General features: G+C 42.2%; 1 protein-coding gene and 1 long non-coding RNA gene across 2 annotated transcripts in view; one reads left to right on the forward strand and one right to left on the reverse strand.

Moving 5' to 3' along the window:
* Positions 1-26,044, forward strand: part of LOC307227076 — a 142,516-nt gene that overhangs the window by 106,815 nt on the left and 9,657 nt on the right. The gene's annotated exons all lie outside the window — the stretch shown is intronic.
* Positions 1,002-25,368, reverse strand: UBQLN1 (ubiquilin 1). Its single transcript, XM_079996095.1, has 11 exons — positions 24,913-25,368; positions 18,444-18,595; positions 12,338-12,447; positions 10,014-10,276; positions 8,737-8,895; positions 7,072-7,312; positions 6,659-6,801; positions 3,868-3,951; positions 3,504-3,619; positions 3,030-3,228; positions 1,002-2,139 (listed from the first exon to the last, which is right to left on the reverse strand). The coding sequence occupies exons 1-11, from the start codon at positions 25,069-25,071 to the stop codon at positions 1,984-1,986; spliced, it is 1,782 nt and encodes a 593-aa protein (XP_079852221.1). The 5' UTR covers positions 25,072-25,368; the 3' UTR covers positions 1,002-1,983.

Consider the following 26,044-nt stretch of genomic DNA (forward strand, 5'->3'; position numbering starts at 1 on the left):
AAGTCATACTCAAGTAGACCAAATACAATTGGTTTAACTTACTTGATTCCAGCGGGTCTACTCTGAGTGACTAGCAATGGATACCACCCAGCGTGAAAATCTAGCCAGTAGATTTTTTTTGTACCAGCAATTTGGGTTAAGAATTTATATGGGGGGGGGGGGGGATCTACATGCATGAAGTTATGTAATAAATGTTTTTAGCCAGCTGCATACAGCTGTTTGAAACACACATAAAACAAGTTGAAACAAATTGAAATACATGACCTCAATACTTATAGCAATAGAGGTTCTCACATTTGTAGAGCCATCATGTCACCAAAGTAAAATTGGGAAGGGATAAAAAACCCTAGAGGTGATACAACATTTGCTTCATTTGAGCCTGCCTCATGGAAGCAAAGGTAGATTTTTTATTATTGAGAAATCTGAACATTTAACTCCCCCCAGCTACTATTATAACAATTGCTTCATGTTTTGACTACTCAAGTCTCACAAAATTCAAATAAAGAGTGCCCTCTTGTGGTATAATAACAGGCAATCCCTAAAATGCAAGTCCACATTTTTCTATTAAATGAACCTAGATGCAGGGATGTAGGTTAAAATGAGTAATTTACATTTTTTACATGATTTTTTCATCTCAAGTGAGCCACTTCATGATGTTTATCATTCTTACAAGAAGGGTTCCAATAAACACCATCTTCCCTGTGGTTTAGGGGTCTCCAAAGAAAAGGATTCAGGAACACATCTGCTGGTATAGAGTATCAGAAATGCCTACATGGAGCCCTTAGTAACAGTTTTAAAAAATGTTTGACAGAATGTTAGGAGCTCACACCAGTGAGAGAGGCCTGCTTTATGACAATAATCTTCATCATTGCATATTGAAAAGAACTCCAAATGCAAGCTACTGTTAAGGGCAAGATGAACAAAGATGGTCCCAGCCTTAAATATGGTGGCTTGAATGTCTGCCGCTAGGGATAAAATGACTACAAATAATTGCTCACAAAGAAGTTTAATTCATTTATTACCTGTGCACAAGAGAAATAACTACCAATAAAAACCCAAAAGATATACAGTATTTTTACATGGTGGTTAAAAGTAATTAGAATATCACATGACAGTGTCAGTGAAAGTATGCGTCCAATTACAAATCATAATACAAGTTAGAATCTCAAGGGGGAAGCCAAAGAGCTTTAGGCAAAAGCAGTTTCAGAGCAAAAGGCTGTGCCCCTTCAATCTGCACAAAGACGAAGGTAATTTACAATCAATCCTTGTGAATATTTGAGACAATGTTACAATGCAGGTTTCTGTACAGTTGTAAAGATCAGGTCAGCAATCCTAGTATTTTAAAAGAATTTGCCAAAGCACTTCTGCTAAGAGATACTTGCTAAAGATGCTGTAAGATTCTACTCCATTGGCGGTGTCTCATGTCTTTCACCTATTCTGGCTTTGAGATGAAGATTTGCTTGGAAAAATATTGTTTCCGTGTTATACATTTTTTTTATAGAGACAAAAGAGCAAGAAAGTAGCTAAATCAAGTGGTATAAATCTTACAGCATTTTCCTAGCAAGAGAGACATGCCAAGTCACAATAAGCAATATGTACCCACAAATCATAGCTTCAATTAGTTTCCTCTTTAATTTGTATTCTACATAAATTACTATCAAAGGCTAATGTTTAAGAAGCAACTAAATTGGACAGTTGAAGGTCAGATAAAACCTGGTCACCCAACTGTATAAGCAATTTCCTTTTTTAAAAAAATCACAATAAATGCAGAATGAAGAAGTGTTTGATGCATGCAACAACCAAGTGAAAAGCATTGATTCCCACTGTTCGAAGAAAACTACTGCACTCCACCTTAATGCATCAGACTGGGTTTAGTTAGAACAAGACAATTCCCAAGAGTCAGAATGAAATAAAGCTGGTATTTTAAAGATTTAAGAGCTGTTATCAAAAATAAATTACATTTTTCAAGTTTCAGAAATGTTGCTATGATGGTTGGGAACCCAGTAGCCTTTCAATGGCTGCATTGATATCACCTCCTGTTGCTATTAGAGCTTGTAGGTTTGCTTCACGGTTCAAAAAGCCCATTGCACTGAGCTGCTCCAGTTGCTGCTGAAATCTGATTTCTGGATTTTGTAATTGCTAAAAAGATAAAAATATAAATTGGTGTTATTTCTGTACAAACATGTCTACCCAACATGCAAAACTAAAGAAGGAGCCAAAGTTAGATTTTTTTTTCAGCCAGTCTTTTTGCAAATAACTATTTTTCTAAACAGGCTGAAATGAAAAATGTTGAAGCAGTTGCTGAACGATGGACAGGTTTCAAAGTTATAAGGATTCAAAGGTTCCCCCCTATTCTGAGGACACTGACACTGATATTTTCACTGGGGCTATCAAGTATTTCAATTACCGCATTTTTTGCTCTATAAGACTCACTTTTTCCCTCCTAAAAAGTAAGGGGAAATGTGTGTGCGTCTTATGGAGCGAATGCAGGCTGTGCAGCTATCCCAGAAGCCAGAACAGCAAGAGGGATTGCTGCTTTCACTGCGCAGCGATCCCTCTTGCTGTTCTGGCTTCTGAGATTCAGAATGTTTTTTCCCTTGTTTTCCTCCTCCAAAAACTAGGTGCGTCTTGTGGTCTGGTGTGTCTTATAGAGCGAAAAATACGGTAGTTCCTGAAGCTGAGGTTTTAGGGACCAGACTTCAGATATGCCTATCTATTTAACTCAAGGAATATAATGCTACTTGGACTTCATCAGCAAGAAGGAAAGTCCAGTCATCTCATGGGAAATGGGGACACACCTTTCAGGGAGGTAGTCAGGGTCCTAGGATACTTGTAGAACCCAAAGATTAAGCAGAATCTTGAGCAAAGGGCCCTTTACATAGGACAGTGGTTTAGAAAACAAAAGGTATTGTTTCTTCAACAAAACTTGCAGCTTTCTCGGCGAATAGACTTAAAAGCTGTATATGCTGATTGCTTATTTTAGTGATACAATAGGAGAGAAATAAAAACATAACAATCTACTATGTTACCTGAGCGTTGGCTCCAGCAAGAGCCTGCAACATCTGCTGAACAAACTGCTGGTGTCCAGTTTCACCAGTTCCTGACGCTGGACTTGTCGTTTCATTTGGGACGGAAGTGGGCACGGCTGTTGCAGTAGGAAGGCCGGTGTTCCCTAGTCCAGCACTTCCTAAACCAGAGTTTCCTAATCCAGCTATTCCAGCATTAAATCTGCACAAAATAGAAGACACATTCAAGTTATTTATACCCGAGAGGTAAGAATCGTACCTCACTTTACCACAAACAAGAATTTTATTTGTAACACAAATAAGGAACACCCAACTATCAAATTCTTCACGAAATCAGAATCTCAAATTATTCCTTACTAAAAATTAGTTACCAATTCAGAAGCCAAACCCTTAAATTGCAAGCAGCTTAGTACATTAATGGTATGGGTGCAAACTTATAGTCAGACTATGAAAATAAAAAATCTTGCCAACTCTTACCCAGGTATAAGTCCTGGTGCTTCTGTTGCTAGAGTCTGCAAACCTTGCTGAATCTGTAGCAAAGCTTGCATAGCTCTAGGATTTGACATTGCAGATAACGTATCTGGGTTCTGCATCTATTAAGAGAAACATGATGCGTCATACATGTGCAGACATGTCAAAATGATCATTTGGTAACAATTGGTTAGGGAAATATGTGCAAATGCATGAACCCCTGGAGACCAGTAAAATACTTTGGGTGGTTGCATGATGGTTCTACACCTTTGCAACCACAAAGTGGTTTGCAACCTTTGTAACCATTTAGGATTAAGAATGGAATCATTTTAAGGAAAGAATTGTAGTAAGAACCTAATAGGTGGCTTACTTGTTGAAGGAAAGTTGGAATTTGTTGTCTCATTTGCTCTTGAAGCTGAGGATTCCCAGCAAACAAAGGGTTATTCAGCATCATCTGTAGGGATAAGTGAGTATTTTATCTGTAAAAAGCTGCAGAATTATAAACTCCACCAGAAATTGGCAGCCTTACAGGTAGGATCAAAGCTTGCTTATTCTCATTCCTCCATCCAGCCCACCCCTCAAATTCCCCAAGCAGCCACACACACCCTTCTCATATTGACACGTGCCTCAGTCAACTTAAAAACTTTCCCTTCCATCAATTAACTGCAGCGAGCAGCCACACTTCTGTCTCCTCCATAGTATCCCCAAGACTGCTAGCCATCTTGGTTTTTCTTTTCCGCTCCCCCTAACTGCCCCTAAACCAAGCCAGCAATCTGTTTTCCTCTCCCTACCACTCTGCTCTGTGTGCCACTAGCTGCATTTATTCAGTGGTGAGACATGCTCACTGGGCATATACTCAGAAGCAGTATTCTGATACTAGTGCATCACACATGCCTGGTATTGAAAAGCTGGTTTCTGATAAAGGCTTTCCCATACATACTCTTCAAAATGATGGGTGTCTGACAGCATTTTACAAAATTAAGCACAGCCAAAGAAAAAGAACAACAAAAAAAGGGAGCCAGGGGTGCAGAGGGTGGGGTGAGGGTTATGTACCAGCAAGGTTCAGCTTTTGTTCCCTCCAACCTGATCCTTCAGCACATTTTGCTGGCTCCTCATAAAGACAAACATCAAACCACCAAAAATGAGCTACAGGATGCAGTTTGAAGTGCAGGAGAAAAGGCCTCCAAGCAGGGCAAGATGTGATATTGCTTTTGAGTTTTGCAAGCTACAGGTGAAACTCGAAAAATTAGAATATTGTGGAAAAGTTCATTTATTTCAGTAATTCAACTTAAAAGGTGAAACTAATATATGATAGACTCATGACATGCAAAGCGAGATATATCAAGCCTTTATTTGTTATAATTGTGATGTTTATGGCGTACAGCTGATGAAAACCCCAAATTAACAATCTCAGAAAATTAGAATATTAAATGAAATCAGCAAAACAAGGACTGCAAATAGAGCAATATTGCACCTCTGAGAAGTAGAAGCATGCATATGTACTCAGTACTTGGTTTGGGCCCTTTTTGCATCAATTACTGCCTCAGTGCGGAGTGGCATAGATGCTATCAGCCTGTGGCACTGCTGAGGTGTTATGGAAGACCAGGAAGCTTCAATAGCAGCCTTCAGATCTTCTGCATTGCTCGGTCTCATGTCTTTCATCTTTCTCTTGGCATTGCCTCATAGATTCTCTGTGGGGTTCAGGTCAGGTGGGTTTGCTGGCCAATTAAGCACAGTAATCCCATGGGCATTGAACCAGGTTTTGGTACTTTTGGCAGTGTGGGCAGGTGACAAAGTCCTGCTGGAAAATGAAATCAGTATCCCCATAAAGCTCATCTGCAGAAGGAAGCATGAAGTGCTCCAAAATCTTTTGGTAGATGGCTGCATTGACCCTGGACTTAATGAAGCACAGTGGACCAACACCAGCTGTAAAAACACCAGTACCAAAACCTGGTTCAATGCCCATGGGATTACTGTGCTTAATTGGCCAGCAAGCCCGCCTGACCTGAACCCCACAGAGAATCTATGGGGTATTGCCAAGAGAAAGATGAGAGACATGAAACCGAGCAATGCAGAAGAGCTGAAGGCTGCTATTGAAGCTTTCTGGTCTTCCATAACACCTCAGCAGTGCCACAGGCTGATAGCATCCACGCCACGCCACATTGAGGCAGTAATTGATGCAAAAGGGGCCCAAACCAAGTACTGAGTACATATGCATGCTTCTACTTCTCAGAGGTGCAATATTGCTCTATTTGCAGTCCTTGTTTTGCTGATTTCATTTAATATTCTAATTTTCTGAGATTGTTAATTTGGGGTTTTCATCAGCTGTATGCCATAAACATCACAATTATAACAAATAAAGGCTTGATATATCTCGCTTTGCATGTCATGAGTCTATCTAGTATATTAGTTTCACCTTTTAAGTTGAATTACTGAAATAAATGAACTTTTCCACAATATTCTAATTTTTTGAGTTTCACCTGTACTTTGTAAGGAGTTATCTTGAAAAGCAGGATAGATTAAAAACAAAAAACCAGTTCACTAGACCTGCTAGAAAAGACAATTAGTAGCAGTAGTCCCAAGAGCAGCTAGAAGTCAGGAGCAATGAAACAGAAGTTGTCAGTCACAGGATAGTCAGAGAATCTGCACAACTGTGTTGATGTTATAGGGTTTAAAACAGGATGGACTGACCAGTGGGATCCACAAGGATCATGTCTACAATCTGGGAGCCAGCGTGGCTGTAGTTTTTGTTGCTGGTGGTGATCTGGCTATGTACAAGTTTATCTTGTTTACAAAGCTCGTCTACATCAATTTATCCAAGGAACAAAAAGCTTTGGAACAGCCTCCAGCTACAACTAATAATCCAGTAACATCCCATCAGTATGTTGGAACACAGGAAGCGCCTTATACCAAATCAGACCATTGCTCAATCTGGCTCAGTTCATTAGCAGCCACTTTTCAAGGCTTCAGACAGGGGACATTCCTATCCTTACCTGGAGATGTCAGAGAGATTGAACCATACTCTCTATCTGAGCTACAGCCCTTCCAGAATGACAATTTGGATAAAATGACTTGGAAAAATGAATTTGTAGATGTCCAGGATAGGATGCTATACCAGCAGCAACACTGCATTCCAAATCTTTATGCACTTCAGGACTTACCTGGGCCGCAAGATCAGGATTCTGGCTCAATGACTGCATCATGCTTCTCATGTAGGGGGCAGACAACATGTTCTGCATCAACTGTGGGTTTTCTGTTATTTGCTGCAACAAGCTCTGCATTCCAGGTGTGTTGAACATACCAGCTTTAAAGAGGAGGAGACAACTTTCAGCAATTCAGGGATGTGGCACCAGTTGTGAGTTAACAAAGTGACACACAAGTCAACAGCAAAAAGAAAAACCAACAAATGGTGGCTGCTTTGTAGTGGACAGTAGCCATTACTCCTTGAAAAGTTACATTTAACTCATAATTGAAATTGAAGTCCAAACCGAATTGAGAAAAGAGCTAACAGCCATGCCCTTGGGGGCTATCATTTTGCAAGGAAGCCGATATAACTGCCGTGTAGTGAACATACCTCCTAGACCTGGTCCCAAATTCGGCATTGTTGAGCTTTGCCCTGTGTTTCCAGTGCTGCTGCTTCCAACACTGCTGCCTCCTCCACTGTCTCCGCTGTTGCTGCTATTGTTTGGGGAGCTCTGTGTGGTGGACGGAGGAGCCCAAGGATTTGGCAATGGGTCTCGGTTTTCTGTGCGAGATGGCTGGCTGTCTCCACCTGATGAATTGCTTACTAATGAAGCAAATGGGTTGCCCCCGAACTACAAAAGAAAAGTGCTTATGGATAAACAGGATTAAGGAGAAGCATTCTTATTCAACAGAACTTGCTTTGGAGAAGTCCCTGAATACACACTTAGGTGCATGAGCATGATTGCACTGCTTTGCTGCTTGTTAAAGAACTGGGGTCCTTAGAAGAGTTGCCAACAGCTTGCTCAAGATTTTGCAGTGGCCATGGTCAAGATTAGCAGTCCATTATTTTATAATTCCTACAGCACACCGTAAGCAGCCAATAAGGCCTGTAATGAGTTTTCTTCTTGTTTTAGAGTCCTACTATAAGCTACCTTTCAAAACTAATTTGGGACACTTCCTTGCCTGGTGCAGTTTAAGTTACAGGTGGGAAACCTGGAGTCCCCAGATGTTGTCCAGATGGAGCACCTTACACCATCTCTTTCTTTTATCTGAACAAACAAATGAGAAGCAGGGCATGTATCTGAAGGCAAAACATTCAGCAACGTTTTCAGTCATTTTCAAGAACATCCAATGAAGGCCATCCAACGAAGCTGAAAGTTGAAAGATTCTAGCCATCCAGAGATTAAGCTATAGCACAGCACGGAGTTAAGCTATAGAATTCAGTCTCACAAGATACAGTAATGACCATCAGCTTGGATGGCTTTAAAAGAAGATTAGACAAGTATATGGAATATAAGGCTATTATTACTAGCCATGATGGTTACTTGCCACCCCCACTGTCAGAGGCAGTCGGCCTGTGGGTGCCAGTTACTGGAGAACACACGTGGGAGAGTGCTGCTGCACTCATGCCCTGCTTGCAACTTCCTACAAATACCTGCTTGACCACAGTAAGAACACAAGGCTGGACTTTTAGTCTGGCCCATGATCTGATGCAACTTAAGTGAATCACTATCATTTTTTTAAAGCAGAATGTTATACTCCAAAGCTGTTGAAGCACCAAGGAAATAAAATACCAGATTTAAAGCTGAACCATTTCTTCACCTTAGACCAGAACTACTGGGCTGTAGCTGAAAACAGCAGCTTTGTGATTATTCTCCCCCATCATTTAGACACTGTTAGCTGTGTCATGAAGCTTCCTTACCTGATTGGTTTTATTTTTAACTCTATTGTTTTATCATACGTTGGTCACCCTGGACTCCTTTGAGAGGAAGGCTGGGGTATAAATTTAACAGATAATGAAATCATGTCTTATGTTCTCCCATCCCCAGTCCACAACACTGACTGTGGCTGGCAGGGAAATGGCAAAGGTCAAATGTACTGAAATATTATAGGAAGTGGGAAGAGTACTCAACACATGGTTGCTGTTTTTGGCAGCAGCTCTGAATGAAACAAAGGTTAAAAAAAAAAGAAGAATCCAAGCAGGGACAAATCCTTATTTGTACCTGAGGTAAAACACTTTAACTCAGCTTGGGCCCTCACCACCAGTCCTCCTCACCTGCTCTTGTGCCGCATTGAGCATTGGCTCCTGAATATCTGTATACATGCGTCGCAAAGCATTATAACCACCAGGTATACTTTCAAGGTTGCTCAAGGCACGGTCCTGGTTTCTCATCATTTCTTGCATCATTGCAGGGTTTCTAGCAAGTTCTAAAGTCTGGGAAATAAAATAGTTCACATTAGAAATACAACTATTCTTAAAGGTCTTAAGACTGGAGTCCAATGAGCTACTTTAGGGGTGCTCAAAGGCTTGCAAATGTAGAGTGGACTTATTTTTAAAGAAATGCTTACAACCCAGCTGGTATTAAGCTTTTCTTTTCTTTTTTAATTAGTTTCAAAAGTATTTGAGCAAAACTAAGTCCAAAGCTCCCCTGGAAGCATGGAATTGGCTGTGTGGCTCTTCTGATCGCTGAATATAAAGGTTTTATATAAATATAATATAAAGGTACCCCTGACCATTAGGTCCAGTCGTGGCCGACTCTGGGCTTGTGGTGCTCATCTCACTTTATTGGCCGAGGGAGCCGGCGTACAGCTTCTGGGTCATGTGGCCAGCATGACTAACCCGCTTCTGGCGAATCAGAGCAGCGCACGGAAACGCTGGAGCAGTACCTATTTATCTACTTGCACTTTGACGTGCTTTCGAACTGCTAGGTATGCAGTGTAGTTAAAATATAACAGGCGCTACCTCAAGTTTGGCACTTTACACTCCTTTTTGCCACATACTAGCAGTGCAGACACTACCTTGCATTAAGTCAGGGTACTCCACTATGTCTGAAGTGGACAACTCTCTCTTAAAGTCGATAAAGAAGCTAAGAATATTAGCAGGGGAGATGGAGGAGTGCACATTCATGGCACTATTGTTTAGGAACTCATAGATGATCATCCACCATGGTCAGGATGAATGGTGCTGGGCCTTAACCTGTTTAGTTCAAAGACAGAGCACATGCTTTGTATGAGTTTCCAGGTTCAATATGTGGCAAATCCAATTAAAGGATCTCAGGTAGGCAGACCTGGAAAATGCCTCTGCCTAAGAACTTGGGAGAGTCACAGCCAGCCATAGTTGACATTACTGGGCTAAATGGACCAATGGTTTGAAAAGTCAATTGAAAGTAAGTTTTTAATTTGGGAAAGTGGCAAAAACAAGAAAAACACTCTTAGTAAATGTTTCAGCAGTTATGTTAAACATAGTATGTCACAGAATTTGTTTGTAGTGTGCAGAGATGAATCAGTATACAAACTGCAAACACCTTCTTTATAGATCAACTATTCACATACCTGTCTCATTATATCTGGATTATTAAGCATATGGCTGATCTCTGGATTCCGCTGTATCAACTGCTGCATCTGAGGATTAGCCATAATTAACTGTCGCATTAGGTCTGGATTTGAAAGCATGCTCTGAACAAAGGGATTCTCCATAATCTGAACCATCATCTCTGGATTGGACATGAGCTGCCGTTGCATTTGACTCTGTAATTCTGAGAAGTTTGATGTGTTCAGGCCTAGGCTACTCAGGCTTGCAAGCCCTCCAAGGCCACCTTGGGGGTGGGGGGAGAGAAAGAAGAAAATGCACTTTCTAAACATGTTCCTAGATCAGTTTCTATTTGTGCAAATGTTTCTCGTATCATAAAACAACAGAAACCATTTTCTAGCAGCAGCACCCCCAAAATACTCTATCCCGGTGTTAAGTTTTCACATCCAACTGATTGACAACTTGCATTATGAAGTACTGGATAACTAATAAGTCTACTGAAAATAAGGACTAGAACACTGATAAAACTGACTGCATTCTAAGTATCTGAATATTTCAATAAACCCTATAAATGTTATCTACCAGAAGTGTTTTTTATCAGAACTGATTCTGGAGAGGGGAAGTTTTGCATAGGGCCCCAGCAGCCTGGTCTGTATACCCATGGTGCAGCAATTTTGCTGAAGCTAGCCTAAGTCTTGGTCAGTGACTGCACGGAAATGCCAGTTTCACCAAAGGAAACAAGGATAGAAATGTAATAAAAATAAATAAGGGTTCCCCCCCTCCCTAATTTTATTGTGACAGCAATTTGCTTTTACCCACATTTTATCTAGGGTTGCAATATTCAATATGACACATTTGTTTGTTCAGTTTTACATGAAGAAAAGGAGTTGCTGTTCTTAATCTTCTCTCAATATACAAATATATAAAAAGGCATATTCTGTTAGTTTTAAAAAGCAAGCTCCAATCCTTTTGATTCAGAATGTATCTCTTGAAGGGTTAAATACTGAAAAAACTTCTAGTGGAGCTCTCTCTCCCTCCACAAAATTCCTGTTTTAATTTCTATCTTTTCTTGGACATTCAATACACTCTCTCCGTTATCAAACAGAACATCTCAAACTAACTGAATGAAGCCAAACATTTGCACCAAAGTTTTGTCCCGCCTACATTAATTGCATGTTAATAAGTCATAGCACCAATTCTTTCACATAGCACTGAACTTACTTTGGCAATGAAGTAAATCAAGGTGGATCGTACAAAACTGCCAAAAATTATACAATTTATTCCAAACATACTGCTGCTCTCTGATTTTAGTACTCAGATTTGGGGCACTGGTATATTGATGCCTAGAATAACTTGGTAATAACTAGTCTGAGCCTAAGCTGTATTAAAAGCAGTTTACCACTGATATTTTGAACTGCTAATCAGATCCTCCTGCTGCTTGTGAGAAGATGCAGCGTTTATCATTTGTTTTCCTTTATTCAGTGAAAAAGCTACACTGGGCCATTCAGTACTATTAATTAGTGCTTTACAGTTGTCTTGACAACTCAAAAAACTAACATCTTTTTTTGAAACTTGATATTCACTAGTCCTGTTTGCACAGTATGTCCTGCAGAATGTGCTCAGAAGGAGAGCAGGAACACAGTAGCAAGCTCTCCCCTGGCCTAGGGCCATTCCATTGACTGTTTGGAAAAGTACAGCTTGAAACATGTACAGTTGTATGCACACCTCCAATGCTGTGCAATCAGACCTCCACTCGTACAATGGGGTTTCTCCTTCCTCTCTACTCTCCTGCAGCCCCTGTGCACTCTGAATCTGTTTATTGTTGTTTATATTTATTTGTGACTTTTAACAAGAAGAAAGAAAAACAAACACCCCAGAAGACCTTCTGGGGGCGTCCTTAAGAGAGGAAATATCTTCCACTTGCAGTGTTTGATCCATTGGTAGATACCACTGGATTTCACTACAGACTCCAGGAAGGCATTCAACTGATCCTAGAACCATTTATTCCTAGGACTACACACATCTATTCGCTCAAGAGAACACATGTATTTAGTAATCCAACAGTATAATCATATTCAGCTAGAGCTCAATTGGAAAACACCCAGCTTCTTATTCTCTTAAGCTACCCAGCAGATTTTTCTACAGCTCCTTATTTAAAGGTGAGAAAAGATTACCGTACGTTCAGTCTCACGGCTACTCACTAAACACTAGTAAGAAAAAGCTTCTATAAAACATACAAATATAAATTTTACTTGAAAAATATAGCTACAGCAAGATAAATATGTTTGAAAAAGTTATTTGTACGATTGAAACAACCGAACTACGTTGGAAAAGCAGCATTCCTTACCCAAACCAAAAGGGCTGGTGTTTGTTGAATTTGTAGAGCTACTGGTGGATGCTGTTGTGGTAGCAGTGCTCCCTGCAGTAGTTGTTTGCTGAGCTGAATTGTCATGTGATCTAAAGACATACAGAACAAGAACACTTCAACAAATGAGGAAATTTAAAGGAGATTCAAAACAAAAAGATTATTGGAAAGGCCAATTTACAAATATCTAGCAATTCAATTCTCTCATTTTACAATTATGTTAAACACGAACTATTAAACCAGAACTATTCATTCATATTTTAATAGATCACTTCAATACTATTTCCTGAACATAAAATTAAACGCAGGGCTCTATTTTTTGCCTCTCACGGGAGAAGAAATGCACTACAAATGAGGAAATGATATGGTAAAGTGTCTTCTAGTAGTAGGGTGGTCTTCAGCGGGTGGGTGAAGACCAACATGTAGATTGTATTCCAACCTAAAATAAGTCACACAAGTTAAGTACAGTGGTGCCTCGCAAGACGAAAAGAATCCGTTCCGCGAGTCTCTTTGTCTAGCGGTTTTTTCGTCTTGCGAAGCAAGCCCATTGACGGCTTAGTGGATTAGCGCTATTAGCGGTTTAGCGGCTTTTAGCGGCTTAGCAGATAAGCGGCTTAGAAAAAGGGGGGGAAGGGGGGAAAACCCGCAGGAACTCGCAAGACATTTTCGTCTTGGGAAGCAAGCCCATAGGAAATTTGTTTTGCGAAGCACCTCCAAAACAGAAAACTCTTTCGTCTAGCGAGTTTTCCGTCTTGCGAGGCATTCGTCTTGCGGGGCACCACTGTACCACCAACATTTTGTTTGCTGTTAGGGTTTTTCCTTAAGATGAAAGTGAAGGCAAAAACAAAGAGGGATAAGGTAGCCATATGCAAAGGAGACTACAGCTAGTTTGCTTTTGATCATTGCACGGAGAAGATTCCATTGTTTGCATGTGGCCCTACTACAGAGAGGAATATACTTAGTAGCTTAATTTCAATATGTAAGAGTATACAGTCTGGTGCTGATAAAGAAAAGTCCTTGGTCTGAAAAAGTTAATGACTATTGTTCTAGTACAGCACATGACACACCAACCCAGTGGTTTTCAACCAGTGTGCCATGGCACCCTAGGGTGCCCTAAATGATGGTCAGGGATGCCGCGGGCAACACTGGCCTCTGTCCCCCTTTCCTCCCCTCCCTCCTCTGATGCCTTCTCGTGTCTCTGCCTCCCAAAGGCTTGTACAGCTTTTTGTTGCAGCAGCCCTGGCCTCAAGCTAGGCAGGCAAATGGTGCCTCTGGGCTGGCCAGGGGGTGCTGGTTACCAGGAGCTGAGGCAGCCTTGGAGTAAGCAAGCAAGTGGGCAAGGGAGCCCAGCCAGCCATTCCACCAGCCCTTGTTTTTGGGATTGGATGGACAAGTGGAAGGCTCAACGGGCAGGCAGGTGCCACGCTGGACTTCCTTGTGCTTGCTGTGTGCAAGGCTTGCCTGGGAGCTGAGTGCCCGGTGCTGAAGGAGAGCCTTTCCGCCATGCAGGCCTGGCAGCGTCCGCTGCTGCCTCCCTAGGTAAGGTCCACTTTTGGCCAGTCTTCGTTGGGTCACTAAGGTTGGAGGGCAACCTCTTCCCAGGCCGCTATGGGGCAGTGTGAGGTGGCACCTTGCTTTGGGGCAGAGGGGTGCAGCTCAGAGACCAGGAACAGCAGCAGCTGGTGCCAGGAGGACTCCCAAGAAGAGAGAGGAGGCTGAGGGAACACTCCACAAGGGTGTTCAAAAAAAGGTGAGAGGCTGCCAGGTCTGCAGGCAAGGGGTGACATAACTGGGCTCCTGAGCCCCACGGGGGTGCTGCAGACAGAATGTAGTTGGTCAAGGGAGCCATGGACTAAAAAAGGTTGAAACCCTTTGCATCAACCCATTACCAGCTCTTAATAACCCATGGTAAAATGAGAATATATCAATTTTGCATGTAGTTCAACAGGCATCTGTAGTCTGTAGTTATTGTATTAAAGGCCTCATACTTTTATATGCAAGTAGCATATACTGGCCAGAAAAAAAAAAGATGAAAGCAAGAGCACTAAAAACTTAGATCAGCTCCTACTGAATAGGCTGCTTGCCAGGTCTCTGTAATGTTTATCAGAGGTACAGGGCTGGAAGACAAATAGTATTTGCATTCACGTAATCATCTGCGCTATTTCACAAGCTAGTTGAAAAGTCATTGTTACCAAACTCAAAGTTACATGCTAAATACTCCAAAATATTCTCTTTTCATTATTGGATTACCTGGCTTTCTCTTTTTGATACAATCTGGTTTGGTGACAGCAGGAAAAAAATAGCTTAACCGTTCAAATTTAGCTAGAGAAACTAAAGGATGATTGTGAAATCAACACTGGCAAGGGAAATCTAGCACTTCAATTAGCCACTTTCCTCAACATGCAGGGAATGGTGTTGCTACAGAATCAAAACACTATTCAACTTACAAGCAAAATTACGTGGCAAATTTCCATGCTATAAGACTAATTTGTTGTGTCCTACTCAGAGTAGACCTGATAGAATTAAGAGACCTAAGTTAGCCATATCTAATAATTTCAATGGGTCTACTCTGAGTACAGCCAATGTTTGCTGCAGCTCATTGCTTAATTAATTAATATTACAATTGTTGGAATAGCTGTGACATGATGCAACAGCAGGAAAGGATTGCTGTCTAGTCAGCCTGCTAAGAAAAATACTCCAGAAGGATTCTTGCTCCTGGGGCTCATTTCTCATACAGACACAGCAAAGCTTTTAAAAGGCAGTAAACACAGAATGGAATATATCCCAGGCTCCTGATTCTTTCCATGTGGAAAATGCAAATTCCTCAAAGCCCAGATCTGCTTTTTGAAACATCAGAGGCATTTTTTCTCAGCTAACTCATGTCCAACATGAAACAGCTTGGGTTGCTTGCCGTTCTTCCCTAGATTCATGAATTTAGAAGCCCTTCAATCTGTCTTGATGCTACTCTTGGACCAGTAATCTTTCGAACACAAATGCTTCCTGGTAGTCAGATATCTCGTTGTGAGTCGAGCTGACTCACAGAACTGCATTTGTCTGACACTCCAGTTCTAAATATTTACCAGGCTTATTGGATGCATTTGCATAAAATGGGCTTTCAATCAGCATAATGAATGCAAAATATTTTACATATCAAAGGAAGTATGTGTTATTTAATTACAAGGCTGAGTTGTGTGACCATTAAGTGTTGGTAGGAAGGACAGAGAAAAATTTGTGTCTTAAGAACCAAAGCTAGTGCTGTAACTCTCCAACAGTTTGACTCGTCCACTGTCTCTTGAGACGGATGGATGCCAACAAGAGACTGGTGAATCCTTGTGTGGGTTTTAAAGGCCTAGTTCAGATGACCCTAGCTAGGTTTTAAATATTAGTGAATGAACCACAGCCAGCTTTGGGTTTGTATGTTCTTGCCCAATTGTGTCCACAAGCAAGTAGACTCAATTTCTGTGAAAAGGGGGGCGGGGCTGGAGAAAGGAAGAATAAATATTGTTGTGCAAGTGGGTTTCCACTTGTGTGACACCAGACTTTTTATAAATTATTTTTTTTCTACATAAATATGACCAACTGTATTGGGGGAAAGTACAAATGATGCATATAGTGATTTTGTGCTATTTATTACAAGCACATCTCCTGATGATGCAGATGATGATAACAGGATGTCACTACAAGTGGCCTTCCTGTAGTCTTAATCCCTTCCAAGGTACACAATCTTTCCAACACGATATTAAGTGCTTGTGTTGGGGGGAAATGTGGAAAAGTAGCTCTTAATGTTGCTGAAATCCTGGCCATTCGTGATTGTAAGAACTCTGCTGGATCAGTCCAAAGGGTCACTCTAGCATCCTGTTTTCCCACAATAGCTAACCAGATGCTTCTAGGAAGTCCACAATAAAGAAAAGGAAGCAACAGCTTTCTCCCACTGCCTCTCTCCAGCAAATCCAGAGGTTTCATATAGGCATCATCACTAACAGCTGTCAATAGCTATACATCATCCCTTTTAAAGCCATCTATATCAGCGGCCATCATTACATCTTCTGGAAAGCCAAATAAATAATGTCTGCAGGATCACCCCTAACTACAGGTTTGCTGACACTTTCAAAGTGCTCCAAATGCATGCTGAGCAAGGATTTCCCTCTGGACAAACCATGCTGATTCTTCCTTAGCAAATCTTGTTCTTCTGTGTGTCTAAAAATGAACTGTTAATAATTCTTTCCACCAATTTGCTCAGTGCTGATACAAAGCTAACTGGACTGTTGCTTCCTTGATCTGCTTCTAAAGATCAGTGTTTCATTGGCTATTTTCCAGTAATGTGTTACAGAAGCAAATTTTAGGAGAAACTTGCAGGTCATGTTTTGTCCATGTGAACTCAAACAGATTATGATACCATCTGGACATGGTAGCTTATTAAAATTTGACAGTAAGTGCAAGAACTTAGAGATAACAAGACTACTTATTGCACTTATTGACAAACTTGGCTATTTCTTACACATACTCTAAAATGATGGCTCAGGCATGGGTATCTGATCCACATCCTCTGTGCAGTAAAGACACTCAGAGGGTTATATACATAGCAGTGTTAGAAACTCAGATATATAAACTAGGAACCAAATGGCTCCTTAAGCCAAGGTTACAGTTGCCAAAACAGAATGCCTAGTTGCCACTTTGGGGCCAGTCAGTTCCTAAAATTAATTCTGATTGTGCAGATAAAATATAACAAATAGAATTCTACAGGATGTGTTGCTAGTGTGTGAAAAGAGTCAAGATCCAAGGATCCCCAGGCATGCACCTCCAGATGGTGGAAATGTCAGGTGCCATCCCAGTGCCCAGGTATATTCATTTGGTTGCAAGTGGCCAATAGGCCCATTTTGCACCTGGCTGACGGATTTTGAAGGCTTATCCAAAGTTGTCTGCTTGTGCAACTGTTGTATTTTGCCCAGTTTCTCTGGAATCTGCCTTTCCTTCATCACACTTTCACTTGTTGAGCGAAAGTAATATAGACAACAACTTGGTAGATAGAGAGACTGAGACTGACCAACCCCTTCAGTTCTACAATGGGACATGAGTGGTGAGAAAGCATGACTTCTGCAGGAAGAGCCAAACGCACCTGGAAATTTTACACAAACTGCCAAGAGTTCAGACTACACAGGAAGCACACACAGATATAAGATACATAAAGATACCTTTGCCATTTGCAGCAACCCAACCTTTCACTGGCTTTGTTTTGTTCTATTGGTTTAAATTAAACATACCGTATTTTTCACTCGATAACACGCACCCGACCATAACACGCATGTAGTTTTTAGAGGAGGAAAACAAGAAAAAAAATATTCTACACGAAACAGTGGATGTATGATTTTTGTGGTTCATGCTGTGGCCACAGACATGTGATCTGATGGTGAGTTTGGCGTAGCCCAATGCAAAAATCCTGAGGATCCATGTGGATCCATGTTTGTAACCACGTTTTTGCACCACTGCGGCCCCAGGCAACAGTGGGTGCATGATTTTTTTGGTGCAAACTGTAGCCATGGACATGCTATGGTATCTGATGGTGAATTTGGGGTGACCCAGTGCAAAAATCCTGAGGATCCACGTGGATCTGTGCTTTGTAACCACGTTTTACGTGTAAGCGGCTCCTCTCCCACTTTGCTCCTTTAAAGCAAGCAGGTTCTGCTTCTCTCCCTCCCCCCCCCCCTTAGCGAGCTGAAAATCTTTCCTGCTATTTCGAGCAAAGCGGGAGAAGAGCCGCTGAGTGGGGACGAGAGAGATACAGAGAGCTTGCTTGCTTTAAAGGAGCCAACCGGACAGGAGCCGCTTACACTCATGTAAGTGGCTCCCCTCCCCTCCCGCTTTGCTCCTTTAAAGAAGCAGGCTCTCTGTCCCTCTCTCCTCCCCATTCAGCGGCTCTTCTTCACTCCGTAACACGCACAGACATTTCCCCTTACTTTTTAGGAGGAAAAAAATGTGTGTAATGGAGCAAAAACTACGGTAATTCTAAAGCAATTCAACTTGACCAAGGCTGCCACAGATGGAAGTAACCACGAATAACTGAACAGGAGATAATACCCCCCCGGCCTACCTGTTTTGTGTTTTGATGACAAGGTGAACGGTAAGCCCATCATGGATCCCATGCTGGGTCAATGTATCTTGATCTTTTAAAATTTTTCCAGCAAATATCAACACAAGTTGGTCAGTGTGGGCTTTGAAACGCTTCGAGATTTCTTCCTTGAACTGGAAAAGAGTGCATAATTTCATTCTCAGGATTAACTTATTCAATACACTTATTCTTAGCATTACCAATGTACCAGAATAGTAGTAGTAGTAGTAGTACTAGTAGTAATAATAATAATAATAATAATAATAATAATAATAATAATAATAATATATTTATACCCTGCCCATCTGGCTGAGTCTACCCAGCCACTCTGGGCAGCTCCCAGTCGAGTGTTAAAAACAATACAGCATTAAATATTAAAAACTTCCCTAAACAGGGCTGCCTTCAGATGTCTTTTAAAGATAAGATATGTAGTATTATAAGTATGCACACATACATAAAGGAGATAACACATCCAACATTAATCCAGGGTTGAAGGAAATCTTAGAAAAGATTGGAGGAGGGTGTTTGGGGGAGTGGAGAAAATTCCAATTGTACAAGCAGAAATTATTGTACTGTTGGAGCAATAGCCTTAAAAGTACACTGGATTTCACCCCGAGTGTGGAATAATTTTACTGACATTTTCTCTATATATTTTTAAAGATAACACCACATTAGCTTTAAGTTATTGCTGCTAAATACTTAAGAGATGGTTTATACATATCAATGGGAATGTAGAGAAACAGATTACTCCAGTAGATCACCACAAGTCTGTTATCGGCTATAGAATTCGGTTTCCAGAAAATCACTATTCATTTAATTCTTTTTCCGATTTGGCAGCAAGGTTAGAGACTGAGCAAAGTTTGCAGTAACTGGGGGCTTTTCAATGGGTCATTCCATGTCAAGTGATCCAGGGACTTTTACCTCACCATTTTATATTGCTTTCAGTTTCAGTTTTTATCTCATCCAGTTTTTGAGTTATGAGGGTTTAAAATTTCAAAAAATGACATTTTTGGCCTTGCTGGACTACACAAAAACCTCAAAAGCTCAGTCCGGATTTCAGACATTTCAAAACTAAAAGTACCAATCTCTTTAGAACTTCATAGGCTTTAATATGAAATGGCACATGATGGACTTCCCCTCCCCCAAAACTGCTTCAGACAGTTGGAGGAATTGCTGCTGTTGTTCTCCAGAACATATTTAGGGAGTGCATGGGGAGAGGACAGGGAAGGGAAGTTTAGTTGCACAGCTAAAACTGCTTGTGCCAGCAGAACTGTGCTGGATACAACCTATTGAAATCAATGGACATCACTAAATTTGGTCCATTAATTCCAATGGGTCTACTCTGGGTATGACTTAGTGGGATACTTCCCAGTGTGTTCCCCCCTCCTTTTAACCCCTATTGTCTAACAAAACCAATATGCATGCTACTTCCAGGTTGGCCTAGTTAACAGGTCCAATCTTGGGCCTTCTTGGGAGAACAGAGGGGCTTTGGATCAAACACATCCAAGGCTATCCAGCCCAACTTGTGGTGTGGAAACCGGTCCATAAATTCGTTAGTAAAAATGAATGGATGCCAAATGCAAGTATAACATTAGGCAAGGCTGACAGCTTCAAAACTTTAATGTGAAATAATACATATATGCCACTGATTTGTATTTGAAAGAACACTGAAACAACAAATGTATAATTTTAGAATACTTCGCCATGAATGATTATGTATTGTTCTGGTTTTTAATTATTCTACATTTGCGACTATTTATTATTGTTTTTATTTATTTACCGCTGTCCTATCTCCTTTAACGTATTTAAAGACAGATTTTATCATCCTTAAATAAATCAAGTAATTAACTGAAACCACCTCACTGGCTATGCAGGTTAAATCAAACCAGTCTTATTTAGCCTCAGACTGCTAGTGAAAGTGAAAGTAAAATGGAGATTCATTTTAATTTCACTTTCATTGAAGGCACAAATTCCTGAGCATTATATAATTTCTTTTTTTGAGCTGGAGAAGATGAAAATGCTTGCATAAAAACTTTTTTCCCCTCTCTTTTTTTTTGTGGGTGGTGTATCTGGTTACTGAGTCATAACAATGTTGAACTAGGAAAAAACCTAGTATTTGGCATCATCATAATGAAACCACTGAGAAGGGAAGCTATGTTGTGAACTGCCCTGACATCTGAAGGTAAACAGCAGTATAAAAAAATTAAAAAATAAATAGATGTAAATATTATTGGAAGGAGTCTGCAAACAATGAAACAAGAACGTGGAAACATTTAATAACATGTAGAAACTGTCCTGGAAAAGTACAGTGGTACTGGGACAAAAAAAAATGAACACAAGATACTTTTATTTGCTATATATAAAATAAAGCAAACATGCTTAATTAGATCACTCTCTAAAGCATCAGATGATTTTTCTGGTTGCAATTGCCCTATATTACATTCAGACAGCAGGTCTAGTGGTTAGGATTACTATTAGTAGATCAGGATTATACCAATGTTGCCAAGGACACCTACTATTGCAACCCAAGCATACCAGTCTTTGTTCAAACAAAGTTTTTAGCTTTGAATCATCCAATGGAGACTGAAATAACTTGTTCTTTACTATAATTTTGCTTAGCTGGATGTGAAAAGTTACAACTCCAGGAAATCATGATTGTCCTTTTCCCGCCAATAAAAAAATAGAATTTTCTTGAAGAAAATGGAATCTAACTTTGGCCCTAGCCTTGCCATCATCACAGCACACAATTCTATTGGTCCAGGAGCATGAATTAGATTTTTGCTGAAGGGGAGTACTGTATGGCTTTATTAGGAGTCCTACCTATACCACATCAAACAGCAAAAAGGTCCACCACATCAACATGCAATGCATTGCAACCATACTGTGGAAGCAAGGAAAACACTGACCATGCTACATTGTGGCCAATTACGCCATGCTTTATTTGTGGATTCCTATGGGCTTGTGATTTTGCAACCACAGACAGACCTCATGACCTTCAATTTTCCAGTAACTTACACCTGTCTTCACAGGTTAAGCAAAGAAGAAATGCTTCAATTTCTGTGGAAATGACTGTATTGTGACTACAGTTTGGGTTTTCTGAATGGAAGCTAACAATACTACAGGCAACTCTCTGTTTGTGCATGTCAGCGGTTGGACATAAGCCTGTTCTGCACCCTTCCAGGGCAGAAAGCGGTGCCCGTGTTGGCAGTTGTGCATGCCTTGGTAGTAGTGTACAAAATGGTTGTTCCTTGTACAGGCTAACCAGGCACCCTGAATATTGGTGGTTTTGGTTCACAGGCATAACACAAGCTCATCTCCAAAATACACTAGCAAATTTCATCAAAGTAACTATCTAATCTATTGATTGGTGACGTCACCCTTTCTGCATGAACTGAGTAAGACACATTTTTAAGAACTGTTTTTTAGATAAATCAATATAACCTTTCTCGAGCTAGTCGTGGCAATATGAAAGGGCGCTGAAATTATAGGCAAAATGTATCAATGTATCTCCAATTATACATGAACTAAGGATCCTGATTACACAGAAATTGTTTAAATCCAAGTACTTCAGGCTCCACTCCTGTGCTAGTGCAGTAGCCACCATAATTTAAAAGATAGCTGAGACCAGAACAGTACCCCAAGGTGTACAGCAACTGAAAACCTGGAATAACAGGATCACGGCTCTCAAGTATTTCTCAAGATTTTATTCAAAGATGTGTCCCAAAGCTGAACTTTCTCACGGTTTTTCACAAGTACTCTGATCTAGATTTCATATTTATGTTATTTTTCCTGCTGATGCCCCACGTTCTCCCCCTGTTCGTCTGTGCACATCCAATAAACAACTGCAGAAGTTGTGCATTGTGGCTGGAAGGATTCTGGCTCAGCAATAAAATTCTGGCTCAGTAACAGAGCATCTGCTTTGCATGAAGAAGGTTCCAGGTTCAATCTCTTGCATGCCAAGGTAGGGCTCCAAAAGTCCCATTTGATATCCTAGAGAGCCACTGCAAGGCAGCGTTGACAATATTGAAATAGATGGACAAATTATCTGACTTTTTACAAGGCACCTTCATATGATCTTACTTACAATGGGGAGATTGAAGGAAGCGATTCCCAAGAATACACAAAAACTGGGTTATATGCCAGAATTCAGAGGAAAAGTTGAATGCAAACTGGCTTCCAGTATCATTAATTCAAGTCTTGCAAGTGCTTGCAAGAAGTAAAGAGTTTATTAAACTGGACAAAGTACTTGTGATAACAAGCCTTAGTTTTTCAGGTAGAACTAGTTTTAGCTTAATTAAAATAGCCATAACCAAGATATACATCCTGCATATTTTAAGTAGGGAAACTTAAGTAATTTATAAATGCAAGTCATCTGTGGATGAGTTCATAAATTCCTTCTACATCAAGGAGTCAAACAAAGTTTACCACTTTATACCTATTACAAGGAGTCCAGTGTTAATAGCAATGGAAGAAAACTAAAATCCACAAGCTCTTTTTAAAGACTTGCAAGACTTTATTTACTACCAAGTGAGTACATAAAATGACCCTATACTGCAGTTACTTACAATTTAAAAATTCCAACTCCAGAGAGAACAGAGGTACCTGCATTGTTTTTAAATATTAAATGGCCTATTCCTAGAAGCAACAAAATTGCAGTGTTTTAATAAACTGAATGAAATGACCAGAACTGACTGGTGTAACTGTTATTATTGTTTGGGTAGTAGTAAATTAGTGTCATCCCAATTGCATATTCTTGCTCTATGAGCCAGACAGTAATCAAGGTGGCAGAACCCTAGACAAAGGTAGCCACTCTACTACCAAGTGTCAGTTTGAGAAAGTCTTCTCACACCTGTAAAAAATTAAGATTTCAGATACATACTATACAATGTCCTTAGCACATTGTGATTAGGAGCCTCATCATCTGCATGATCAACGGATTGGCTACTCATCCACACAATGTAGATCTTGCTAGCATATATCTTCTAGTCTCTGAAGTTTGTCTTTGAGCTAGTATGTTTAGAATCTTAAAATTTTACAGTAGCCTTTTGTTACCAAATGACCCGGCCTAGTTAATATGACTCGTCCAAGACATTAAAGGCTGAGAAGAAACGAATTCAAAGCACTGAAGTAGTCATGCAGATGACTCGGCAGCTACCATATTCAAGTATAATGACACACTGATTTTTCAGTAATACATATACACAGAATACTGTACACAATCAGAAAAACATACTGTAGTGCTAGTTTAAGTATCAAGTAATGAAAAGATACAGAGGACCACTTAAAATCTGTCAGAAAGCACCGTCATGTAGGGAACAGCATAGAAGTCATATACAGACAAGATCCTCTACCACATTTAACCTCCTAGCGCCTAGCTTGTACTTTTGTGTTCTATATAGCAGCGTTACACCAAAGTACTAGAGAATCTTCTACGTTTGTTGTTGTTGTTGTTTAGTCGTTTAGTCGAGTCCGACTCTTCGTGACCCCATGGACCAGAGCACGCCAGGCCCTCCTGTCTTCCACTGCCTCCCACAGTTTGGTCAGACTCATGTTTGTAGCTTCGAAGACACTATCCAACCATCTCCTCTATCGTCCCCTTTTCCTTGTGCCCTCCATCTTTCCCAACATCAGGGTCTTTTCCAGGGAGTCTTCTCTTCTCATGAGGTGGCCAAAGTATTGGAGCCTCAGCTTCACCATCTGTCCTTCCAGTGAGCACTCAGGGCTGATTTCCTTCAGAATGGAGAGGTTTGTTCTTCTTGCAGTCCATGGGACTCTCAAGAGTCTCCTCCAGCACCAGAATTCAAAGGAATCAATTCTTCGGCGATCTGCCTTCTTTATGGTCCAGCTCTAGAGTCCACCTTTTCCCCTGAGGTTCCCGTTTCACACTTTAAAACCGGCTGGTTGTTTGCCCGCCTTCCCGCCTCGCCGATCTGCCTGGCTCCTTTGTGTTCCCCTCCCAGACAAAGCCGCCGCATCTCCGGGGCTTCCCCAGCCAGGCTCTCTCCGCCTGCCACCACCAAGCCTGCCCCGACTTCCTCGGCCGGTTCAATCTTACGCGCGCCTGCTCGGGAGTCCGCCTCTCCCAACCGCACGGGCCTCGCTTGCAAACGGACACGTCGTCCAGAACCGGGCTGCGCGCCATCTCCCCGGCGGCGGCGGCGGCGGCGTCGTTCGAGGAAACGCACCTGGAAGAGCGACGAGAGAGACGCGCTCCCTTTGCAGCCGAGTCACTCCGAGGCCTTCGGTGAGGCAAGAGCTCCGCCCGCCCACCGACTACGACGCAGGGGCGCCGGCCGGGTTCCGTCTTCGCCTCTCCCGGGGCGGGCGTGGAAATAAAGGAGACGCCGGTTCCCCCCTCACACAAACACACATACACACACACACGCATCCCCCCCCCCGCCCACTCGCGCGGTGGTACCGGCCACGCCCCTCCCCCCGTCCCCGGCCTCACCTGCCGGATGCTGCTGGTCTCTGGGACGGCGAACTCCTCCTTCTCCTTGGGGGTTTTGACGGTGACTTTGATGATCCGCGGCTCGGAGGCCGAGGCGGCCGGGCCGGGGGTCTCGTCAGGGCTCTGCGGCCCAGGAGGGCTCTCGCCGCTCTCAGACATGGCGGGCGCGCGCGCGCGGAGGGGGGGGGAGGGGAGAGGGAGGACGGGCGGCCGAGGGGCCTCCGGGACTCGTTAGCCCGGCCGCGCGGGGGACGCTGGGAAAGGCAGACCCTCCCCTCTCCTCGCCTCACGCTTCGCGGCCTCCTCTCTCTCTCTCTCTCGCTCCGCGACGCCGCCGCCGCCACAGCTCTCGCACTCTCGGAGAGTTCAACGGAAACAGCCCGGCTCAGCCGCGGCGCCTGATGATGACGTCAGGAATCGGGGAAGTTACTAGAAAAGAGGAACCGACTTGGCCGGCAACTGAGGAGCTGGGACTCGGGAGCGTGTTGCGCATGTGTAAAAAAAAAGAACTGGTGGGGGGGAGGGGAGAGAGAGAGATAAGAGGAGCACGGTGCGCCTGCGCACATCGGAAGCCCACTGCGCAAGCGCAGCTGTCACGGAAGGCCCAGGCTGGCATTGTTAGGCGAGCGCTTGCTACACCGAAAGGAGGTGCTCGCGCACGCGCGGACACGGTCTCTCTGCTGCTCACGTGACGGTGGCGCTGCTTTTCTGCGCTGCACGTGGAGCCTCGTACAGCCATTTGCCTTTTTGCAGCCTCAGCACATACCGGCCTCCCACCTTTTATAGGGAGGAACTGGTGCTGGGATGCACTCCCGACCTGACGGAGCAACCTAAGGCGGGTTTATGCAGAAACACGTCCCTCTCTGGGCACCTCTGAGGACAAGCAAGAGGCGTTGTCATAGTTCAAAGGGCGCTCCAGCCAGACAGCAGCTGTCTCGGGGCACAGATTAAAGACTGGGGTGGGCCTGGCAAGGCAAGAGTCCTGCAGGCTGGATAGAGAGCCCTGAGCACAGTCCCCACCCCTGCCTTATTTCTTTTTCTGTTCAAGCCTCTTCCTATTTAGTTAACCTTCAAGAAAAGGGTATTTGCTTGCATCTTACAGCAGCGGCAGCTTGTTATCTGTCATTGTCAT

This window comes from Podarcis cretensis (assembly GCF_951804945.1).
Source record: "Podarcis cretensis genome assembly, chromosome: 11".
NCBI lineage: Eukaryota > Metazoa > Chordata > Lepidosauria > Squamata > Lacertidae > Podarcis > Podarcis cretensis.